The sequence below is a fragment of the Catharus ustulatus genome, chromosome 1 (assembly GCF_009819885.2).
Source record: "Catharus ustulatus isolate bCatUst1 chromosome 1, bCatUst1.pri.v2, whole genome shotgun sequence".
Lineage (NCBI taxonomy): Eukaryota > Metazoa > Chordata > Aves > Passeriformes > Turdidae > Catharus > Catharus ustulatus.
This window is the reverse complement of record NC_046221.1, coordinates 161,523,282-161,548,520: the sequence shown is the minus strand read 5'-3', so window position 1 is coordinate 161,548,520 and position 25,239 is coordinate 161,523,282. Positions and strand designations below refer to the sequence as shown.

Below are 25,239 nucleotides of genomic sequence, written 5' to 3'. Positions count from 1 at the left end.
TACCAACCTTATTATTTTGGTGACAAACTCAGATTGGAACTTCTTTCATCAGTAAGGACTTGATAACTCAGCTGTGTGATGGAAAGTGAGTTTTGTGTTAATTATAGACAAAAGCAGACTTCTGAAAAAATGCTGCATGCAAATGAAATTAAGGGAGTTATCCAAACTGTTTCAATTCACAAGCTGGATTTGGGGGAAAAAAAATCCTCACTTATTATTTTTTTTTTTAATTTGTTAATTTGAAGAAACATTTTATTTTTCTTTAACTTGGAATTATTACAGAATTTAAAAAAAATAAAAATAAAGTGTTGAGTGTGAATCACAAGGAACAGGTTGCCCAGAGAAGTTATGAGCTCCCCATCCCTGGAAGAGTTCAAGGCCAGCTTGGACAGGGCAGCCTGGAGCAGTGGAAGGTGTCCCTGCCCACAGCAAGGGGTTGCAACAAGATGATTTTAAGGCCACTTCTAATCCAAACCATTCTGTGACTCTCTGATTTTAGTAAAAGAAAGGGTGTGCTACGGGCAACTATCTGGAATTCCCCATTGAAAGCTATTTGAGCTGTTTTGCCCTGTAAATTACTTTCAGAGATTATTTGAGAAATAAAAAAAAAATCTGACACACCTACAAATTGCTTCACAAAAAACCCCTCTTGTTGTAATAACTTTTTTTTAATCAGAAAAGTAAGGAAATAAGGGAAAAATAATCATGCATATTTCCATGAAAAATAATCATGCATGTTTCACATATGTTAATTTTGGGGTTTAAAGACAGAGCCATGGATTGATTATCCTGGGCTATCCGAGAGCTTTATAAGGGAATTAAGGACAGCTTGGATGGGGACTGAGAGTGTGCAGTGGTCACTGGGTCCAGAACCTGCACCCTCAGGACACTCTTCATGCGCTGACCCCTCTCCTGGGGCAAACATCAGGAATTTGAAGCCATTGTCTGGGTAAGAAAGAACAATAAATTGCTTTGCAGATGCCAAAGTGCTGATATTTCTGCACTCTGCCCTTTAGCACCGGGCAGATGATAGGAGGTGCCTTATTCTCTGTCAGGATTTTTTTTTTTTCCAATAGATACACACAGGAAAATGTTTGAATTTTAAATCCCTGGGAGATGTATCCTGGCAGGCATGGCAAACCCCTGGCAGGGCAGTACCATTTTTCAGCACATCCATATGCAGCAGATACTTGACATTTCCAAGATGCATTTCAAGGACAGTATAAATCATTCAGGAGGAGAAGTGCTGTGAATTTATGCTGGTGTTCGGCCATTGCCCTGTAGCCACTTTTATTCATTCAGACCAAGGGGTTTGGGCTGTTGGCTGAAGAAAAACAGCAGGAAGAGCTGGTTATGACATTTTAGGGTACTTTGCATGCTCTTTCCAGGCCTTCCTGGAAAATGGTGCTGACTGGTTGCTCAGTGCCTCAGTCCTTACCTCTGAGGGTGGTGTGGAAGAATTAGAGCTCTGCTAAAATCAGATACAAAGGTAGGTTCTATCTGCCTGTTTTTTGAGAAGCAATAACCACAGCTCCTGATGACTCACAGTGCTGAAAATTGTATTTTCTTTACCAATCTAAGCCAGTGTGACCCATTTAGCCTGAATTTAACATATGAGCACAATTATTTTATAAATCCTCCCGTGTGCAGAATTTATAACTCGATGTTTACATTGAAGTTTGCAAATGACTAACCCTGAGCCATTTTAAACTTTGCTATGGAAGAATTGTCATCGTTTTCCTTCTCTTTAACATCCACAGCTCTGTCTTCACTAAGCCTGAGGGTCTTTTGTTCATGCAATGACACTCACTTAAAACTTTCCAAGTACATGGCAATTCAAATGGGCAAAATTCATTTTCACGCTGAAAGCAATTTCCCTCCAAACTTGGCTTTTAATTAGGAAAGAAACCTCTATGCATTACCAAAATACTCCTTTTTTTTCCTTCTTCTTTTTATTGTGCCTCTCAGTATGCTATATTGATTATTTTTAGCCAGAAGTTGTAACGATAAAAGAGGGTTAAGCTTATTAAAGTGCTAAAAATAAAAGGATACTATGAAAACCTGAAGGGGCCCATTTTGGTTACTGCCAAGTGGGAGCATTTAAAAATTCTCATTCACGAGCTCACTTTCCTGTCTTTCAAGTGGTTTAGCTGAAATTCTGCCTTTTGAAACCAATCCATTGATGCTGCTGTAAAATTCAGGTCATGTGAGTGATTCCTTGGAAGATTAAGGCAAAACCTCCACTCCAGCCACTGTCAAAACAGCAAACTCCCATATAAGACTCCTGTTGGTCATTAGAAGGGCTTGATCTCAGAACACAGAGAAATGGCTGGAATTGAAAGAGTCATCTTGGGGTCATCATTATTTCCCTCTCTGTGTGATAAATGTGTCATAAAATCATAAAAAAATGAATCTAAATCTCTGTCACCTTCTTTAGTCCTATTGCAAGACTGTGTTTTAGATGAAAATTTATAAATATTTTCCTAATTCTCTGATGCATTTGGTTGCAAACACCATCTGTTTTGGTGCAGCCCAGTCCCTGAGTTTATCAATATGTCAACTGCATCCCCTTGGGATTTTTGTTTTCAAATCGTACAATAAATTTGTCACCAGAATCTGAGGGAATGAAGTTGTTGGATTCAGTTTCTTTGAGAAATTCTGGCCCCAGGGCTTGATTATCTCATGTGTTTGGGAGCAAACTCACTGTCCCTTCATCCCAAAGCTAAATGAAAGGAAAAGGCAGATCTCTCCATCAGTTTTTTTCAGCCCACTGAGGACCCTGCCACCCTTGTGTCCCCATCCCCAAGTGAGTACCTTGGCAAGGAGCCTGGAAGTGGCCAAGGTGAAGCTGTGATGCTCCACTTGTTCAGCAGAGATTCACTGAAATGTCTGTCAGTGACATATTTGTCATTGACTTATTAACATCACTGAATTATTACTTATTTCTTTGTGATTTGAGCCAAATTCTCTTTCCTCTCCTTGCCTTCCTGTGTTAATCAGCAGAAACATCTGGTTAAATTTTTAACATATTTATGTTTCATTGTAGAGTTTTAGAGCTGATTTGTAAGGTTTCTTTGTTTTAGTTTTTCCCCTGTGCCTCAGGATTACAAATTGCTCCAAAAAATAGAATTTAAATGGGAGCTTTACTCACTCCAAGGCTGGTATTCTCCCAGTGGGAGAACAAAACACTTCCAAGGTCCCTCTGTGACATTCCATCCACCCATCCACATGTGGCACACATCCCTCTCACCTGGGAAAGCCTGTGCTGGGACACACAGAGATGATGTTCACAAAAACAGTGCCCAAGGTGTGGTTCTGCCATTCCACAGAGCACCAAGGGGGTGTGCACAGTGTTTAATTTTATCTAAGCAAGGCAAATCTCCTCAGGCCTCCCTGCAGGCAGCAGAAAGTGTTGGGTTCCTCTGGAGGGCCTTTTAAGGGAGCTAAATTAAGCTGCTTCTATGATTTCCTTCTTCCCCAGGAGCAGTGCAGACAGATTGCTCTTGTTTTAGAAGGATATATTTAATGCATGTCTCCTCTGTAGCTCCTCTCTGCCTAAATGATTAATTTTCTGAGGCCAAGCAGCCTTTAAGAGATGTTGAGCAGTGAAGGGTGTCTGCACTATGATCCCAAGAAACTTTATACAAAAGAGAGTTCTGTTACATTGATTAGGCACTTGGGGTTTTGCTCTTTTCTCTTTTGTTTGTGTTTTTTCTTTGCCTTTTAAAAAATGTATTTTAATTTGAGTTACTATTTTAAGTGCATAATTGCACTAACAGACTTTAACACTGTTTCATTTTAAAATGGCAAAATCTGAATGCAACCCCTTTCCAGAAGTTATCTGCAAACCCTCATTTCTTTGTCCACCCCAAAAGTAGTGAGAATAATTCCTGTTCTTTCCTTTAGAACCTTAAAGAATAAATTACTTGATTCTTTTGTGTCATGTCTTAATCCAACTCCTGATACTATTAATTGAAGAATTTCCATTGGATTTATTAAGGATTAGAGAAATCCCTGACTCTTATTCTCCAATTCCTACCTGAGGCTTTCTCCTGATCGAGTCCATGCATTTTGTGGTGTATTTTGTGCTCAAAACCACCCATTTGATCAAAAAACAGACCAAGGGCACATCCTCTTCCACTGTGAGCAGAAATTGTTGGCTGCACATCTCTTGGGGAACAAGCTGGTCAAGATTTCCAAGATTTCTGCTGGAAAAACAAACCCTTTTTTGCAGGTTCTATACCATAGCTGTCTTGCTTTCTAAGCACAGGGAGGAGTCCAAGTTAATATTTGTTTTTGATGGGAGTGGGGACCTGCCAGTTGTGATGGGTAGCTGATAATCTTTCTTTTCCAATCTCATTTTGATTCCTTGTGGTTCCTCCAGTGCCAAACATAGCAATGTAGGGTGAGACTCTTCTCCCTTAATTGCAGATTCCAGCAATTTTTCTCAATCTGAGCCATTTTACAGACCTCCACTGCAGCTTGGAAAGGTGATCCAGGAGTTTGGCTCATGCTTTGTTTAATCTGATCAGCTCCTGGAGAGTGGGAAGGAATTGCATATCATGGATTTGCTGTCTGTCAGCAAATTGTGAGATTATTTGATCAAGAACAGACCTGGGCATGGCCAATAACCCACATGAATCTTATCCCTGAGCTCTAATAAAGAGATAATTTCAGGTGCCATGTCTTTTCTATGATTTAATCCAGTAAATTTATCAGTCTTGAGACACTTTCTGTTGAATTTCCTGCCACCCTTCCCCTTGATTTCAAAAGGAAAGGGATGAGAGGCAGCCTCCATCCAGTCAGGGGATGCATGGAGAGCTCTCAGTCATCCTCCCCTGGCTGATGGGTTGGATGTTCATCCAAATGGGTGTTGGTCCAACTTCCCTGCAGAATTACAGGTCACAAACAAGAGGCTGCTCCTCTCTTTATGCCCATGAGTAAATTGCTGAATTGCTCTTGGTGTAAACCCTTTGTTTTTTTGGTTTGTACCCTGTAATCATCTTCTTTTAATTTGCAGATAGCATTGAAGCCAACATCGAGGCCTCTTCTTCTAATGTAGAATCAGCCAATGAGCAGCTGGCAAAAGCAAGTCAGCACCAAGTAAGTGGGACTAAAAAAATCCTACAAATGCTTTCAGTGATGGTATTTACACTAAACAAAACACCTGGCAGCTGTGAAACACTGGATTTGTGCTACCTGGAAAGATGATAAAGCATATTCTAAGTAGGAACTAAACTTTTACATATATATAAGTATATATATATACATATATATATATATGATTAGATTACCATAGCACAGACAATTTGCTTTAGAGTAGTCATTAAGAGATCTGCATATTAAACAGACATTTCCCAGTAGGAAAGCCAACAATTAGCTACTGTTGTTCTTGGAAAGACACCATAAAAAGCACATCATTTAAGTGCATATGTGCTTCAGTTTGGTGTGTTTCCCTATAATCAGGCAACAGTACTTGAGGAAAACAACTTGAGTTGTCAAACAACATGATGTGGTTGGTGAATAATGGCTGTGGTGGTGGTGTTCAGCACTTTTCAAAGGCAATTTGAGGGATTTTTTGTGATTCTTTTTTTTTTTTCTTCATTGGAAGAAGAACAAAACATAAACACACACACACAAGCATTAATCTTTTTGAAAACAGCTTGCCCAGAAAGAACTCTTTGATGGTTATAGTTAGTACTTTCTAGGGATGAGGGAGGGTGGGGGAATGAACAGAGAGAAAAATTGTAATCAATGGCACTGTGATTGACAGAAGAAAAATCTACTAGTTTTCTTTTTTCCTCAAGCATAAATTAGTGATTTTCATGTGTCTGGAGTTTTGCCAAAATGTAGCTGAGGTCTCTGAGAGCACAGGGTACCTACCTGTTGGTTGGTCCCTGGACAGTGAACTCTGAAGCTCTGGGACAAACCTCCAGACCAAAGAGCAAGACTCACAGGCATTTTACTCTGATGTAATGGAGTGATGTGATTTTAAAATTATCTGTAGCTCATTTTCTGGTGAAACACATTGTTCCAATTTTGGGTAATAAAAGTGAGTTTTGTGGAACTTTGATATTGCAGAAAATAAGCACTGTCTTCAGCTACATTTTCGTTTTTAATGTGTATATATTCTAGATAATGTGTGTTGCCCTGCATGTAATCCTGCATCCACTTTGAAAATAACTTGATACATACCACATGAAGTCTAAAATGAAACTGGAATGAATTTAATACTTGACCTGACTGTAGAGCTGATTGCAAAGCTGCAAATGAGTTAATGATGACTTTGGCTAAGAAGGTCAAAGCAGAGTCAGGGAGAAAATGAATGCAGCACAGTCTAAAGGCTCTGCTTTCTCCAGCTCCAGGAGCTGCTGAAATAGGACAGGAGCCCCTTTTTTCCTCAGATGTATCCATCAAAATAAAGATATAGCCAGCTTTAGTGAGGCACCCCGTGCCAAGGGCATAAATACAAACTGATTGGTGTACATGAGAAAACAGAGTCTCTCTTGTGCTTGAAACAAGCCCAGAATGACAAATATCACCCACAAAACTTCAGCTGCTAAAGGAAATGTGCAATCCAGATCTCCTGTGGAGCACAGGGAGCTCTCCTGTGCCCTGCTGGATGTGGATCACCAGAAAAACATGTGTGAAGCCAGGTTACTCTCTGTCACCATGAACAGAAAGTGAGGTGACATTTTTGTCACTTCACTGCTGGCCTGGAGCTGGCCAAGTTGCATGGGATGCTTCATGTGTTGTGTGCCACAATATCTGCTCATTTCCACCTATGATGGGACAGGAAGGACCCTGATCCCACAGGAATATTTGGATAAAGCAGGGTGAGCACAGCTCATCCTTCCTTGATTTGCCTGGTTTTGGGTGCTTTGGAAATATCTGGGGTGGGTTTGGAAGAGGATCAGCCAGATGGGTTGAACTGCTTTTTAAGGGACCTGCCAGAGCTTCTCACACTCTAAATTCTGTCTGTGCTCATCTGTGCTGCTCAGGGATCAAGGCACAAGCTGTTTCTTAAATCTTGCTGAGCAGTTCTCCTTCTTATGTTAAACTGCTAATTCATGAGTATGTTTGCCTGTTACTTATGTTACAGTGTGATTATCCCGTAAATGCAGACTGGCTTACAAACATTTGTTATTTATTACTGTTTATATGTAGATAAACGTGTGTGTGCAGTATTTTTATTAGTCAATGTAGTGCTTTTATTAGTCTATCAACAAATGTACACATAAATTGAGAAATCAGAAATGTCAACACTGCTGAAACATTTGAGTTTAAGACCTTCTGCAGAACTTGATGGAGGGATTTCTGTCAGGAATAATGATTCAGTGGCTGATTATTCAGCAAAATATTTGCATGTAACCCATGCAGTCACTTCAACAATACCACTTGGAGAACCAGTCCCAACCTGCACATTAACATAACAAAGAACCAGTAAACAGTTTTTACTTAGCTAGTACAAAATAGACATGTAGGTTCCCTGAAATGACAGAAATGTTTTAAAAAATGTAAATATCTTCACAATGAGCTCCTTTGTCTGCATTTTAAATTTGGTAATCTCCTCTTGAGTTGTGTGTGCTAACAACAGTGTTTTATTACTTTGAGTGCATTTTCACATGCCCCATCTAAACTCTTAAAGATTAGTGGGAGCTGTCAGAGCTTTGGAATATATATATATATATATAAATATATAAATATATAAACATATAAATATATAAATATATTTTTATATATATATTTATGTATATATGTATATATTCCAAAGATAAATCTATTCCAAATATATATATCTATTTCTAAGAAGACATACATATATATATATAGAGAGGCAGATTTTTTTTCCTTTAATTTTAAATTATAATTGGAAAATAATTGTTTCTGCTTAAACTTATTTTTTTACTACAAGTCACAGTTAAGCTGTGCCAGTGCATTATGTGTGGGAGCACTCAGGTCAAAATGCAGATGAAAGGAATAAGAGTTAAATATTGATACAAAAAGGAGGCCTTTTTTTTTTTTTTTTCTATATGAAAACCTTGTTGGTCACAGAAATGTGACAATTTTACTTTTTTATCCTACTTTCACCAGAAAATCTGGGTTTGAAAAATGACTGAGAGGCAAACAAATCTGGCAGGGAGAAGCCAGTCAAAGTTATCTCCTGCACTGGTCTTGCTTCAATGCCTCTCTTTCCAGTGAGGGTCTCATTTCTCTTTCTCGAGCAGGAATGATGATTCCTGCCATTAATACCACATTTGCCTCTTGAAATTTCCTTGCCCCTGCCCCCAGAGAAAATGATTCATCCCACCCATCTCAAAACACCAATTTTAACTTGGGTCAAATTGCCCTCTGGAAATTTAGAGGGATTTATTGGACAGGATATGAGTGTGTTTGGTGGTGATGTGTGGTTAAGTGTCTAAACCTCCTTTCCATGATTCATGTGGAGGAATTGCTCTCAGCACACCTTGTCTCATCTCACAGGAGATGTCTGACATAGGTGGCTCTGCTGGCTGCCTCTTAGGAGAAGTTTGTTCCTCCTTTGCCCATTAAGTTGAGATTATATCAGTTATACCACAAATATTTCAATTAATCCCATGCCTGTCACCTATCTCTTTATTGGGAAAAAGGGAATATCTAGACACCCAACCTGCCCTTGAGGTTAGTCTAGGTGGGCTGGACATCACATTAAAGGGATGGCTGCATGGAGGTGAGCACTTTTACTTTGCTCACTCTGCTCAGAGCTTCCTGCAGTGGATTGAGAGGAAAAGAAACCAATGCAGACTCCACAGGTACACATTAAACCAGTTACTCTTTTTTTTTTTTTTTTTTTTTTTTTTTTTTTTGCACAGTTTGGCCTGAGTTCAGCTTGGCCTCACTGACTGAAGGACTCTGGGTGCTGACTGCTGAAGCTAATTTGTTTTGGAAGAGCTGCTTGTGTTGCTCTGATTAATGCTGGTTGCTTTCCTTCCCCACATCCTCTGTGCAAGTGAGGATAATTTGGATTTGCTGGCATCCCAAAGGCAAACAGCAGTTCAGTGACCCACTTGTGCAGTCTAAGAACAATGAGTTTTTTCCCAGCAAAGAAGCATTTCCTATGTCTGGCTTTCACAGGTACACAGAGGGGCACTTTGAAGGCTGGAGCTCTGAGGGGAAAAAAGCCTCATAAATCTGTGATATTTGCAGTGATCTTATTGCCTGGGGACCACTGACAAGGGACTGTCTTCAACTTTTGCTCAAATAACTCATTGGTGTTTTAACAGCAAAACAAAATTTGTGTTTCAAAAATCATCTTCTCAGAGTCTTTGAAATTTGTTGGGCTGGTAGCCTCTCAAAGCACTTGTTGCTTATAAATATTGTGACAATGAAGATCATCTCCTCCTCTTCACTAAGGATATGCTCTAGGACCTTGTCTTTTGCTGCTGCTAAATAATTTTTAACCTTAGTTTTATTATTAAGAGCCAACTGGCACCATGATTGCTCCCTGACACATGCAGTCATCCAGCAACTGCAAAGCCATGGGGGACCAGAGTGGTTGGATTGTCTCGATGCAAATTGAGGCCAGTTCCCCTTAACCTGTCACTTTTTACCTGAGAGAAGAGACTGACCTGGCCACACCTGCCTTTCAGAGAGTTGTAGAGAGCAAGAAGGTTCTCCCTGAGCCCCCTTTTCTCCAGGCTGAGCACCCTAGCTTCATAATCTGGATTCTTCACTTCAAGAAAGATACTGAGGTGCTGGAGCATGTTCAGAGAAGGGCAAGAGAGATGGAGAAGGAGGTGGATAAGAAATGGCTGAAGGAGAATTTCTGCATGGAAAGGGTTGTCAAACATTGGTATGGGCTGTCCAGGGAGGTGGTGGAATCACCATCCCTAGAGATGTTCAAGAAATGACTGGATGTTGCACAAAGTAGTGATCAGCCAAGGGTTGGATTTGATGGGCTTAGAGGTCTTTTCCAACCTCAATAATTCTGTGATCTCCTAGAACAAGGAAAATCTGGGTGCTCATATGGCAGATTTGTGACACCATCCTCATGTTTGTCTGTGTCTGTCACCACGGTGAGCGTGGCTGAGTTTGCAGCTCCTCTGGATAACTATTAGTTGGAAGTTTCATTTGGGAATTACAGAGCTGCTCTTTCTCCTGGCAGTTCCTGCCTGTGAATTGAAGCTGCAGGAGGAACTCGTGGCTCTGTAAGGACTCCAAGCAAAAGCCATTTTTTCATGGCCAAAAGTGCCAAAAGTCACTGAAGTGACTCTTTAATTACATGACTGAGCCTTAATCCTCCTCTTCTGCAGAGGAAAGAAACATTGCCACCACACAGAGTCTCCGTGGTTCTGTACCATGAACTCCAGTTAGGAAAAGAAGTCCTGCACAAAGTATTTGAATATCTCAAACCAATTTGCAGACCCTCTCCACTTTCTGTCTCTCATTCAATGCATTCACACCAGGCCAGTTCAGGAACCTCTGTTTGGGTTTCCCACTCAGGCTGAATTTCTTCAACTTCAAAACAATTTCTCCCCCATAGCACTTGTTTTAATTCCACCCCCTCCCTCTCCCATTAGGCCATATTTTTTAATTTTATTTTTTGCTGCCAAGTGCAACCTCCCAGTCTTCCCTTGCTGGAGCGTGGCTTCATGAAGGATGAAGAATGACAGCAGCACCACTGCTGTCTCAAGCATTCCCTTCCATTATCATGATCCCAGAAATCTGCTTGCCCAGATTGCTCAAAACCTCCCACATAGGGATGTTTTTCCTGTATTTCCTGCCAGATGTGCCCCAATGTGGTCTGTGTTGATTCAGAGCCTTGAAGCAACTCCTTGCTGCTGCAGGCTGCCCCTTCCTTCAGGCTCCCTTGGTCTGGGCAGCAAGCAGAGCTGTCTGGGGCACTGCTTTCAGTGATTAAATTTAATCACAGAATCATTTTGTTTGGATGAGGTTACTGAAATAATCCAGATTATCCATGAACCCAGCGCTGCCAGGTCCACCACTAAACCATGTCCCCAAATGCCACATCTTGATTTTTTTTAATGCCTCTAGGGATGGTCACTCCACCAATTCCGTGGGCAGCCTGTTCCAGTGGTTAACAACCCTTTCAGTAAAGAATTTTCTTTTCCCCTAATATCTCATCTAAACCTCCCCTGCCAAAACTTGAGGCTATTTCCCCTTAACCTGTCACTCTTTAGCTGGGAGAAAAGATTGACACTGACCTGGCTACCCCTTCCTTTCTGTAGAGAGCAAGAAGGTCTCCCCTGAGCCTCCTTTTCTCCAGGCTGAGCCCCCCCAGCTGCTCCTCATCAGGTTCCTGCTCCAGACCCTTCACCAGCACCAGCTGGTTGGGATAAAACTTCTTCCTCCTTTTTTCACTGCTCACTGGCTCCCTATGAACAGCAGGCTGCATTTTCAGATTTTAGAGTGCTTTATTTTGAAGCAGCTTCTGTCTTTGCCTGCTTTTTTACTGTATTTTAATGCAGCCATTTACCAAACAGCTGCTTTCCCTGGGAAGTGGTGTTCAAGTCAGCGCCAGTCCGTGTGATAAATGAACTGTGTGAATGCAGCAACTTAACCTCAGCAAGGTCTGAGCCACAACATTTATTTAAAACTCTCGTTGTTTTCTGTAAATAATGGATCTGTGTGATCAAATATTTATTAAGAAAGGCGTTGTTTAGAGCTTTTGGATGTCATGCAGTTATGTGTTCCTGCATGTAAAGGTGAAATCTTTCAGGGTGATTTTAATCTCAGTAGAACATCTCTTCATTTGTACCATCCAAAAGGGAGAGATGCCTCATCCAGAGAGTAGCTTACCCTTTTAAATTTTTTTTTCTTTATTATAAAACACCAGTTGTGAAATTTTTGGGAGAAAAAAGTAAAAATTAAAATTATCCACAGTGAGCTCATTTTTATATTTAAGCACAAACCATTCAAGGAGGAAGTAGAAGGAGCATGACTGGAGAAGGGAGGGAATCCAGAGGAGGCCATGAACATGATTTGAGGGTTGGAGCACCTCTCCTATGAGGAAAGGCTGAGAGAATTGTGACTGTTTAGCCTGGAGAAGAGACTCTAGGGTGAACTCATTGTGGTCTTTGAGGTACCTGGAGGGGGATGCAACAAATCTGGAGAGGAACTTTTACAAGGGCAGAGTGATAAAACAGTGGGGAATGACGTTAAACTGACAGATTGCATGTTTAGATTGGATATTAGGCAGAAATTCTTCCCTGTGAGGGTGCTGAGCCCCTGGCTCAGAAGCTGTGGCTGCCCCATCCCTGGCAGTGTCCAAGGCCAGGTTGGATGGGACTTGGAGCAATCTGGAGTAGTGGAAGGTGTCCCTACCCATGGCAGGGGTTGGAATTGGATGAACTTTAAACTTCCTCCTGACCCAAAGCATTCTCTGATTTGGTGTGATATGAAAGACTTGGGTGTGAGCCATTGGTGACCAGTCTGTTTTGTCTGGTGAGAAGATGAGTAGGTAGGATACAGATTTTACTGCTCACCTTGGTGGAATGCAGCGCTGGGGCTGTTCCAAGTCAAGAACATTCTTATTCTAAGAGTATCATTTACACTGATTGCGGTGGCCTGCGTTCAATATTTCAATAGCGAGAATTTTGTATTTGAAAGCTCTGAACAAGTCTGATCTGTGACAAGTCAGAGATGGCAGAAGGAAATCACAGACTGTCTTTTGTTTTTCTAATTCATTTGTTTAACAGAATCTCTTTCCAGGGTACAATTTCATTTTGAGGGGTCAGAGATTAAAAAGCAATTTTCCCTTGCTAGCAGCAGCATAAACTAGTGAGTTACATTTCTCTTAATGGCCTCATTTAACAGAGGAGTGAATGGAAATCCTTGGTTACTGACTGGAAAACCACACTTAGACTCCTCTTTGTGCCCAGTGGCAGCACATATAATAAATTGCCCTGCTCAAAGGTCAAAGCTTTGAGAAATTGTATTAAACTTACCTCTTAATGGGCTAGGGATACCATGGAGTCAGGAATATTATCACTGGAGATGCATACCTGACTGACATCCATGGAAATGAGGAACAGAATTTCAGTATCCTTGAGTCCCAGCTGTGTAGCCTGAAGTATTATTGCACTGGGCTGTGAGCCTGTCACATCTCATCAAGCAGCAAAATGGTCAAGCTTGGTCAGTGTTTGCTCTGGAAACCTCTGCTGAAAATCTGCACATGCAGGCAGCAGTGCTCTCCTGCTCACTTTTCCTTTCTGGTGCAGGGACACTGCCCAGCAGTGTCACCCCTCCTCAAGGAATTAAAGGGTCAGTGAGTCAGAGGAGGCCACAGAGGTGCTCAAAGGGTTGGAGCCCCTCTGCTCTGGAGCCAGGCTGGGACAGCTGGGAGTGTCCAGCCTGGAGAAGAGAAGGCTCTGGGGAGACTTTAGAGCCCCTTCAAGTGCCTAAAGAGGATGGACCTGGAATTTTAAGAAGGGTCTGGAGCGGCAGGACAAGGGGCAATGGCTTTAAAGTGACAAAGGGTCAATTTATATTAGATATAAGGATGAAATTCTTCACTATGGCACACATCACTCAGAGAAGCTGTGGCTGCCTGTCCTAGTTTTGAGGACATGTGTCTGTTAAGAAAGGCAGGAGTCTTTCTTTGAAACTGAGAATGTAAACCCCCTCCCTCCAAATTATTATAATTTTGAAATCAAGGGGCTCTCAGACAAAGATATGGGAATTAGGAATAACAGTTCTTTACTAGGGAAATTAAAATAGAAAATACAGTACTACAAAGAAACAAACTCCAAACCCTGACACATTCAGAGTACAGCCTGACACCCGTCAGGCAGGGTGTTGGCAGCAGTCCCATTCCATGGTGGCTGCATCCTCCTGCAGTGACAGATGTGGCTCAGTTGGAGCAGTGCTCCTGTACAAGGTGCAGTTTCCCTCTGGAGCTCCAGTGGTGATGTGGAGAAATCCGGTTTTCCTCTGGAGTCCAGTGGAGAAAGGGGCTCCCTTAGTGTCCCAAAACCTCTGTTTTTATCTTAGTAAGAAATGTTGGGCTCTTCCCCCTGGCTGGAGCAACTCCCAATGGGATGCAGTAATTTTATCAGTGCCACAGTGGGACTCAATGGCCATGAGCAGAAAATGACTGGCTGGAGGAAGGATGGGTTGTGAAAAGATAAAGAACAATGCCCTGCCTGGTTTCAGTGGATGGCCCATTAGCAGAATATCTCCCACAGAGATCAGGATCACTGCCCCCCCCCTCAACAGATTGTGATAGAACCTTTTATCACACCCTGTATTGAAACCCAAGATACTGCCCCATCCCTGGCAGTGTCCAAGACCAGGCTGGATGGGGCTTGGAGCAGCCTGGGACAGTGGAAGGTGTCCCTAACCATGGTGGGGTTTGGAATGAGGTAATCTTTGAAGTGTCTCCCAGCTCAAACAATTGGTTGGTTGGTTTCCACATTGGTTTTCAAAGCCACAATGAAACTAATAGTTGAATTCTACCATGGGGGTTTATATTCCATTTTCTGTGTCTTGATTTTTAACTTAATTTACTTGATGAGCACCAGTTTATCAGTCCATCTTTCCATAGGGACAATGTAAGGGCCCTGCAGTCAGTACGGTGCCATCTCATCAGACTTGGTACTTAAAAGAAAACAGGCTAAGCTTCCTTTCCCATGCCTCTGGAAGATTGTTCATCCTGTTTCTCTTGGATGTTGTAGCTCAGCCTGTGATGAACAGTGCCCAGGAGGTGAACACCTTAATTTCATGCTGATAGACAAGTACCTTCAAAAACCACTTTACTAGACAGCAAGAGTTTGACTTCTTTGCCTAAAAACTAATATTTTGTATCCTTTTGTGCTGAATAGTGAATCCTGCTGCCTTTCTGGCTTCTGCTATGGAAGGCTGTTGTTCATCCTCAAATGACAAGTCACCTGTCCCATCTGTGTTTAAATGCTGCAAAGAACCTGGGGCATCTCCAATGATCAGGAAGCAGCTGAGAAAGTAAATGCTTATTCTCCTGTGCTTTAATAACTGTATTGATCACGAAGGGAAAATGATATGTAAGGAGGGAAAAGCTACAGAAAATGAAATTGCTTTTATTTCCATTCTGACAAAGCCTGGAAGCACTTTAATCAAAGGTGGTTTCCATATTCCTGAAAGAAATCACAGGCCTGGTAGGAGACCTTTGTAGCACAGCTCTCGGGTCGTGGCCTGGCACTATCACAAGTGAAGAATGGGAATTGTTACGTTCAACTTGTGCTCAAGAGGAGAAAAGAAAGTCAATTATAGCCTTTCTAAATCTGACTTCAGCAACATGCAAAAAGCTCTTGGGAACATTTTGAAATGAGGAATGAAAAACCAGGAGTTTTCTGCATGGGATGGGACGATTTGGGATTTCATTTCGCTTTGAAAGAGTCATTGCATATCTCTCTTTGTGAGGAGAAAAGATTTCCTTAGACAAAGAGACACTTGATCTTAGAGAAAGAGACTTCCTGGTCTTCAGAGAGATATTTTCTACAATTCTATCACATGAGGGGTGTCCTTGTTTAGAATATTCAAAAGGAGGAGAAGCTTGTTCTTGTATGCCCAGCTCTGATATCTCTTAATTTTGTTCTACCTCACACCCCCTTATGAGCTCAGGATTGGCAGCTCAAGCCTTTGACAAGATTCAGTCATTCCTGTATTCCCTGCTGGGGTATTAAGGGATTAAGGTTTTCTATGGAAGGAATTTAGGAGCTAGGAAACATCTACAGGAGCCTGCTTCTCTTCATAAAGCACAACTTCATTTTTAGTTTTTTTTATGATGACTCCAGGAAAAACAATTTACAAGGTGGGTCGAAAATTCATTATGATTTTTATGTCACAGTAAGAGCTGCATTTGATCCATTTTTAGTGGGTTTGGGTATATTCTTTATAGTTTTTTCTTTTTTTGTCTAGTGAGCCACAACATATCATTCTTCCTTTTTGCAGACAACAGTGCTGTCCATTTACAAGAAACAATTCTTGCATCAGTTCTGTTTTACTGTGGAAGACATTATTCTTACATACACCTGAAGCACATAAAAAGTAAAATAAGCTCTATTTGTATTTATCTTTCCTCTTTAGAGTTCGTCCCAATGGATATTACCCTTTTGCTGAAACATTTTTTTTTTGTTAAGAGTTTAAAGAAAAGGGAATAATCTGTAACTTCAGGCTTTCACTGATGTCAAAGGCACATTAATGGAAGGAGAATAGAGCTTTATCCACTATACAGATCACATTTGCTGATTTAATAGGACTGGGGAGAATTCATGAGCAAGCAGGTAAGTTTATTTTCTTCTAAGCAGAGAAATCTTAAATTCTACTCAGTCTCCAAGCTTTCCCTGACTCTTCCCAGCTGTGCCTTTAAAAGGGTTTATTATTGAATATTGAGTAGTACAAGAATGCTAATCCTGCTCTAGTTTGAGGGATTGCAATCTTGTTAATACTAGGCCATATTTCTCCTCATCCAGGCAAGATTTAAATAGATTTGAAAATAGTGAAGAAACAATTAAACCTAATTTTTGGTGACTATCAGCACAGCTTCCTTACATCTCAAGTAGAAGAAAATCCAAGTGCTGCTTTTCTGTGCCACAAGCAGTGAGCATGAACATGGAATTCATGGCAGCTCAGCTGATGCATGGGTTGGGATCCATCTCAACCAACTTTGGGTGTAGCCAAAATAGGAATTAGTCACTGGGTGAGTTGCCAAGGTGCCCTAAATCCTCTCTAGAGATCTGGGAAGCATTTTGATTTCATTTGGCCACTGAAAGATGGGATCAGTGATGCCACAGGATCCCCCAGCCTCAAACACCCCCCAGGTCTGTGTGGGTGTGCCAGACCCCACAGGGCATCTCCTATCCAGATGTTTGTCTTTAGGTGGGATTTAGCCACCCTGATCCCATTTCAGGGCAGTTTATTATGCCTGGGTTCAGAACACAAGCTTTGCTTTCCTCAAAAAATAATTCTCTAATTAATTTGACTTTAATGCGGCTTTAATTAATTTAATTCTCTATTAAATTAATTAATCCTAATGTGGCTTTTGTGTGAGTCTTCTTTACTGAGGGCATGGGAAAGCAGCAGAAGTGATCCCAGAGCTGCCAAGCCAGGCTGCAGAGGAAAGATTACAAAAGGAGTTGCTTAAGCTAAAAAAGAAAAGGTAGATTTGAAGATAAAGGTCTCTTGGTACATAAAAGTCTGCTGCAAAGAGGAAAAGAATAATCACTGCTTTTTTTTGTTTATTACAGTTGGGAAGAACAAGAAGACTTAAGCTGCAGCAAGAAAGAATCAGGGCTGATATTAAGAAAAGCTGTTTAATGATAAGGAGATTGAAATACTTTCTGGGGAGATTTTACAGTCTCTAGCACTGGATATCTGTAGCAGTATCTAGTGAAACATATTTCAGGAATGGTGTTTGTATAATTGCTTCTGCTGTTGCCTGTCAGATCAGGCTGCAAGGTCCAATGTAAACAGGACATGTTCACGTTGTATCACACACCATCATTATCTAATCAGAAAATGCTGCAGCCCTGAATCATTCTTTGATTTTCATTCTCATCCTCTCCTTCTCCCCTGCCTTCTCCTCTCCAAAGAAATGTGTTCCTGTTAGGAAACTGCTTTAGGGACCAAAATACTGATTTCTTTTGACAAAGGTGATGAGACTCAGCATTTTCTGTCAGCTCTGCTTAGACTGGCTTTTGGGGACAAATCATGGAATGGTTGGAAGGGACCTTAAAAATCATCTAGTTCCAAATCCCTTCCATGGGCAGGGACACCTTCCACTATCCCAGGCTGATCCAAGCCCCATCCAGCCTGGCCTTGGACACTTCCAGGGATGGGGCAGCCACAGCTTCTCTGGGCACCCTCTGCCAGGGCCTCACCACCCTCACTGGGAAGAATTCCTTCCTAATATCTCATCTACATCTACCTTCCTTCAGCCTAAACCCATTAAATGCCATTAATCACTTTATCCCAGTATTTTTTTACATGACTTCCAGGTCTCCCAGATTTGTTCTCCAAATTATTTCCACAGAAGTGGGGTCAATAAAATCATGGTGGGTGTCCTCAGCAGTCCTTTGGATGAGGCAGCTGAGCCACACAGGCATTGATTTGACATTTGTGGGAGCTGGCATTGTACTCTCCTTTAAGGGTAACAGATAATCACCACATTTCACTTTAACAAGCTGCTGGAATTCTGTGTTCTGGTTATGTTTGATTAGCATCAGGGCTGGAAATAAGGAGGATTTATAGGAAGAGGGAAAACGAATGTGATGGTAGAATTCAGGAGGGAATGCATCCCTACTGCTGAATTAAATAAGGCCAGAGGCTGGCCTGTGAACCCAAGACCTGGTTATGTCCTCATGATTAAATTATGAAATAGAAACATAGAGTGGTTTGGGTTGAAAGTGACCTTTAAACATCACCTAATCCAACCCCCCTGCAAGGAGCAGGGACATCTCCCATGCAGAGAGAGGAATCCAAACTCTCCACTGGGAATGGTCACTGCTGCACAGGACCTGGGTCATTCCTTGGGACAACAGGACAAAGCTGCACCCTAAAGAGAGCAAGATCCACCATTTGTGCCCCTGCCTCATCCCTCTTTGAGTTATGAGCACAGAGGCGGCTGCTTTGTGCCAAAGTTTGGGCACAGACACTCTGTTTATTCCCCCCTTGCCCCAGGTTTTGTATGACCATGATTTAGGCTAGATCTGAGACACACCCCTCTACATCCTTGGGTTACAGAGCTGTGAGATGCCTCCATGGCAGCAGCAGGTCTTTTCCTGGGATATAAACTGAAATTCAGTCCCTTGCTCTTGGTCCCTGCCTGAGCTGTGCCATTGCTCTGCCCTCCTTGCCCATGCACTATGCTGAACCCAACCCAACTCATCCTTTGTCTCTCTGCCTTGGATCTCCTTTATTTTCTCTCTGGAGGTGCCTGACCCTTGGGCTGGCCCTGATTTTTGTCTCTGCACCTGCTCTAGCTCAGGTTCTGTGGGACTGAGCCCTTGGTGGTGAGGGTGCTGCCCAAGCTCCAATTCCCTGGTTTGCCCTTCCTGGAAGAGCAGCTTGGGCTTGCAGCTTCCTGGCAACTCAAAATAAGAATTCTCTCAGGGATGTATAAACTTACTCATCACTTTGAATGGTTTTTGAGAAAGCTGAGCCCAGTGTTCACCAGCTCTGATAGTTTTGCTGTAAGTCCTGAGAAATTTTATTTCTGATTGTCCAGTCAGAGATGAACTTGGTGTGCTCCTTGTTTGATTCAGTGTTTTTTTGTTTTGTCTTTTTCTGTTGTTTTTTGGGGGGAAGTATTTACAAACAGGAGAAACATTTTTTGACCCACAGATTTTGAAATAGCTGCAGTGTGATCAGTGACGATATTTAATAGCTGTTTTACTACTGACGCTATATGTGATTTTCCACAGCCAAAATTAATTCTTAATTTGATAAGACAGAGGTTCTCTAGGTGCTAAAAGAGATAATAGAGTCAAAATGAAGAGGGGACTGAAGTGCTACCCTTAGGCTCTGATAGAGAATAATCCCAAATAACACATGGAAACAAATCTTTTCCACCATGATCACAAAAGAGATGGTCATTAACTGCCAGAAATGGGAACTAGAATTCACAACTTTAAGGAACAGATATACTGGAGGACAAAGGAGAGATGACATATTTCTGTCTCAACCTGGAAATTCACTGTAGGGAGAAAAGGAATGCTGAATATAGGTACTGCTTGCATAAAGCTGAATTGTGTTGGCAGGGAAGACATTGAATTCTGGGTATTGCATTTAGAGAGGATTTAAACATAGCAGAGGATCAGCAGCAAGCCATAAAGTAAGACCTGAAAGTCCAAGGATTTGGAAATGAGAGCAGCATGCCCAAGACCAGGCAGCAGATTGATCTGTGCAGCAGGAAATGAGAGCACAGAGAAATACAAAGCAGCAGAACAATACAAAGCCAAACTTACTTTTATATTTCATTTTTTTTTAATTTAAGTTGCTCTCTAAATACTTGGAGTGCTTTCCTGCATGCAGCAAAGGAGCCACCAAGTCACAGCCTGCTTTTGGTGTCACTGCCATGAATCTGGAGACCCATCATGGAATTGGGACAGGACTGATCTGGCAGAAAGAAAGCAGAATCCACCCCCCACTCTGACCATGCTGGTTCTGTACCAGCTGAGGGAGGTTTTCTGCTCTCCCCCAGCCCCAGATGCAGTGAAATGCTGCTGTGCCTGGCTGTGGCACTCAGCCTGCTGCATCCATGGCCATTCCACAAACACCCAGTGGACACCAAGAGCTGGATTACATCCCCAGCATGAATCCCAGCCCTTTTCAGCAGCACTGCCATCAGTCACAGGCAGTGTGGGTGTTGTTTTATTGCTTTTCCCTGGTCTTCCATGCATTTTAGCATCCCAAGCTAATTAGGACTGGACAACAGAAAGAGGTTGCTGAATTGGTGTTTTCAAGCAGATCAAAAAATTCTGGTGTACCTGCTTTGTTTGTACAAATGAATAAAATGTTGGCCCCATCCACAGATGGCTCCTCAGAGAGAAAGAGGCTTAAATTTGTAAAGCTTTACCTCATGGCTGGGTTTTTGTCCATCTTCTAAATGCAGTTCCAACCCCTGAAGACCAGGTAAGGAGTCAGCAGAATTTTCTCATAATAAAGGGAAAACAAAATAATTTCAGATCTATTGATGGAGAACAATAAGAAAATGACTCACCTCCAGAAAGTGGAAGACTTATTTTTCCCAGAATCAGAGAATTACAGAGGTTGGGAAAGACTTCCAAGATCACTGAGTCCAGTCTTTGACTGATCACCACCTTGCCCACTAAACCATATCAGAAAGTGCCACATCTGCTCATCTTTTGAACACTTGCAGGGATGGTGACTCCACACTTTTCTGGGCAGCCTGTTCAGTGTTTAACCACTCTTCTAGTGAAGATTTTTTTTCCTAATATCCAATCTAAACCTTCTCTGGAATGACTTGAGGCTGTTTTCTCTTGTCCTGTCTCTAACTGCCTGGGAGAAAAGGCTGAGCCCAAGTTGAACCCAAGATGAAAGTTGGGGAGGGATATGTCAGGGGTAAAGCAGCATCAGGAAATGACCTGAGTAGCCTCAAAAATCTGTGTAACTTCAACTGTAAGAACACACCAGGCAACAACTTGTATTAGAAGAGCTTCAGCACAAGTTCCCAAACCACCCCAACCTCAGAATTACAAAATTAAATTGTCTGGAAAAGACCTCTGAGATCCTCAAATCCCATTTATCACAAAGCACCATCTTGTCAACCAGATGACGGCACTGAGTGCCACATCCAGTCTTTCCTTAAACACCTCCAGGGATGGTGACTCCACCACCTCCCTGGGCAGCTCCTTCCAATGTCTGATCTCCCTTCCAGTGAAGAAATTCTCCCAATGTCCTCCCCTGGTGCAACTTAACATCCTTGTCCTGTCTCTGTTGCCTGGGAGAAGAGACCAACCCCAGCTGGCTACACCCTCATTTCAGGGGGTTGTACAGAGTGGTGAGATCCCCTCTGAGCCTTTTTCCCCCCAGGAAAAAGCCCTTGTAGCTCCCTGCAGGTTCATTAAGTCTGTCAGCACGCTGAGTACATTTATGTGCAGTTAAGCTGCACCCTGAGCTGGGTCTGGCTTGGCACCTTGCTCACAGAATGTGCTGCACTTGAAAGCACTGTCAGATGTCAACCTGGGGAAAGCTGCAGATCGATCCAGCTCTGCTGTGGCAGTGTAATACATTATTCCTTCCCACTGTGGATGTCCCTGCTGGCAGTGACTGCAGCACTAAATGTGTAAATGGATGTCTGCACCCCAAAAGTGACAGTGAAGTTCCTGCTGCTCCTGTGTTGCCATGGAATGTCCATGCTGGATGTGAGTGACAGTCAAGAACACAGGATTTTTAACCAAAATCAAGATTTAATTTCATTGCATTTTTTTTCTCAGTTTCCTTTCAATCACCAAAAACATTTAATTTCAAACTTCCTGGGACTTTCCATTGGAAGGGACCATAAGGATCACCTAGTTCCAATCCCCTGCCATCAGCACAGACTTAATCACTCATCTTTAGGTTGTGTTTGTATCTATGCTCTGTTCTGCAGCTGGCTGGGGAGGGTTGTACTGCAAAGCCCATCACCCATCCCACCAACATCTGGGCAAGTCCTGTGTCACCTCCAGCTGGGAATGCTTCAGCAGCACTCCAGTATATTAGTTGGTCTCATTTGTCTTTCTTTTTGTGTTGAAAATTTTTTTTTTACATGTTCCAAAGAAAAATATGAGAATTTTCTATGCTCCTGTGAGAATTATTCTTCACTCCTGTCAGGCAGATCAATTGCTTGAAAGGCTTTTTGAGAGTGAGTTGGGGTTTTTTTGTTTGTTTGTTTGTTTTTTGTGAAGCATTAAATATCCCCTGCCACGATGTTAGTCTAACACATTTGGTTTGATTTCATTAATTACTAAAAAAAAAAAAATAAATTTTTTTTTGCTATTTATTAATTTGCCTGTCTTCCTGGGTGATATTTTCTCCCAGTCTTTTTCTAAATGTGCAGGAAAACAGACCGAGACCAGACTTTTCCACCTCTAGCTGATCTTTTCTACCAACCTTTTCATACGTGTGGATACTCCCCTCCAAACTCATTTATCCACATACAAAGCAAGTCAATCTGTGAGCTGTTGATGCTCAAAATGAAAGCAGAAGGAAGCAGCAGCAGTGAATGATGGTGTCTTTCTTGCTTTTGCATTAATTTTGTACATCTCTACCTTCACCAGGACAAGGGAGGAGAGCATGACTGCCTTTGCTATAACTCTTCCTTTATTTGAGGAGAATTTTTCATTGCTCAGCTGGCAACATTTTTTAGGTTATCTAAAATAAGCCAATACATTCAATTCCTTTGTGGAATTCTTGTTTGGGTTTTTGTTTGTTTTTTTGTTTATTTTTGTGGGTTTTTTGTTTTTGTTTTGTTGTTTTGTTTTGGTTTTTTTCCCTAATGCATGAAAACCCAGAGAGATTCAGATGTGCACATCCATCCCTGTGGTGAAGATTCTTCATGACCTCAGCTGGTGAGCATCTGGTACCCAGGAGTCCTGAGTGTGAGGTAGCCCTGTAATTCTTGTTCTGCAGATGCTGCTCTTGACAACAAGCCAATCTTCCATTGAAACTCCCTCCTGTTTGTTTGATATTCCTTTTATTTCTCCTCCACAGCATTCTCCATCAGAGTGCATCAGTGGTTCATTTAAAATTTTTCATTCCCAGGTCTGTGAGATCTCTTGGACTGAACTTGTATACATAGCTTTATTTTCTTTCTTTCTTGTTATGTTTTTGTTTTATTTTCTTTTTCCAAGTTAAATAGAAAATTGCTTTTCAGGGTGAAAAGCTGCCTTCCTCTCATGCTTTTTCTCTTAATCTACCTCAAATTGAGGAATGACCATGATGAATCAACGGGAAAATGTCTTTTTGAAGCACTTGGGAAAAAGGAAGTACCTTGGTGTTTCATCATTTAAGCTTTTTTTTTTTTTTCTTCCCTCATTTACAATCAACATTTCCTATTTTTTCATTAGTGAAGTTCTACAGATATTTACCCCATATTCAGGGAGAGTTCAGGGGAGATAATGTGAAACTCAACGTTTCACATTTGAAATCCCATTTTTAATTTTACATGAAAGTGCTATTCAGGAGATTCCAGATCTCCCTACACCATTAAAAGTTAAGGACACACTTTACCAAATGATATCCAGAGTACCAACTGAATTAGGAATTGTAAAGATGTTTTCTGTGGATGTGGGATGGTTTTGGGATTTTTATGAACCTGGGATGGATCCAGGCTGAGTTATTCCCTCTCCCTGACCAGTTGCATGATTTTTCCCATAGTCCAAGGCTTGGCAGTGAGCTTTACAAAGAAGTAATCTACATTTCCTCCTGAGCTTCCTGGGAGTTTCACTGAGCAAAGCAAGCACCTGCCTTCTCTTTAAATCAGGTGCCCATTGCTCCTTCTTCCCCTAACACCAATCCTGGCCACAGCCATAATCCCCCAGAATGAGTTCAGTTTATCAAGGCTGGGTTTTCAGCCCTCAGAAATCTTGTTTCCTCTTCCTCAAACAGGAAAACATCAAAATCATTCCTCTGTTTGCTTTGCAGCCTCCTTACAAAAGAACAGTGAGGGCGTTTGTTTTACCACAAATGAACAAATCTGAATTTATGATATATCCTACCTATATCCCTGTTCCACATGTCTAAATCCCTTAGGCCCAAATTATTAAAACTATGAAAAAGAAATTTAATTCTTGCTGGAAAAATGGGGCAGAAGGACTGTAGTGCCAGTGCCAACCTTGTTGTCATATCTGGTGTGCTAAAGGGTGGCACCACAGGGAGAAGTTCCTGGGAGTAAAGCAGATTGAAACATGGCCTAATTGAAATATGTTTCTTTAATTGCATTAATCAGCCTCTTAATAGGATTAAAACAATTGCTCCTTTCACTTTTATCCTGTAGCTCCTTTCTTTCTTCATGCAATTCCATATTCAGAGCTGTTTCTGATTCTTTGCATTTAAATTCATATCTGGAAAACAGTCTGCTTCCAGCTGAGCTCTCCTCCTCACAAACAATGGTCCAGAAAATCCAACTTAGAATAGATTTCCTTCTCCTTCTCTGAAAAGGTGTTTGCTGTTGTGTGTCCAGATCTAGCGACCAAATCAAACTACAGATGGTTTCTGTAGTTACATTTAGAGCTGAAAAAAGAAAAATTTCAGTCTCAGTTTTCCCAGTTCCACTCTGGGATAAATCCAAGTAATAAGACTACTTTGTTAATTTTCTCTTTAGGATTTTTTTTTTTTTAATGTCCTTCTGTTTATAGTGGATTTTTGGAGGTTTAAATTATAGTTTTACTGTAAAATATTTACTCCAACCTAGTCCCCTGTAAACTGGAAGTGCTGAAATCAGAACTTTCTCCAAGTGAATCCTCAGGGCAGTGAAAGCAGAACTTCACTCCTTGTTACCAGCACCAGCCACCCCCTAGAAGTGCTTACATTTCTAATTTTCAGGTGCACCAAACCAAGTTATAAGGAAGTGTATTTCACAAAACTCTACAATGGGCTTTAACACATCAGAACTGCCCTGAAAGCAGCATTTCTGCAAATGTCATTCAGATGATCAGATTTTTATAAATTTGTACTTTTGTGGCATTATGTACCATCCCTGCTGTGCTTATGAGAATTGCACATTTAATTAGTGATTTTTTTTCTCCTTTTAAAAGCAGAGGG

General features: G+C 41.5%; 1 protein-coding gene across 2 annotated transcripts in view; it reads left to right on the top strand.

Moving 5' to 3' along the window:
- TSNARE1 (t-SNARE domain containing 1) overlaps positions 1-25,239 on the top strand; it is a 460,525-nt gene that overhangs the window by 286,181 nt on the left and 149,105 nt on the right. For both annotated transcript variants that reach the window (XM_033071250.1, XM_033071242.1), the window contains exon 12: positions 5,021-5,103. In XM_033071250.1, coding sequence (XP_032927141.1) covers positions 5,021-5,103 — 83 coding nt within the window. The remainder of the gene's footprint in view (positions 1-5,020; positions 5,104-25,239) is intronic.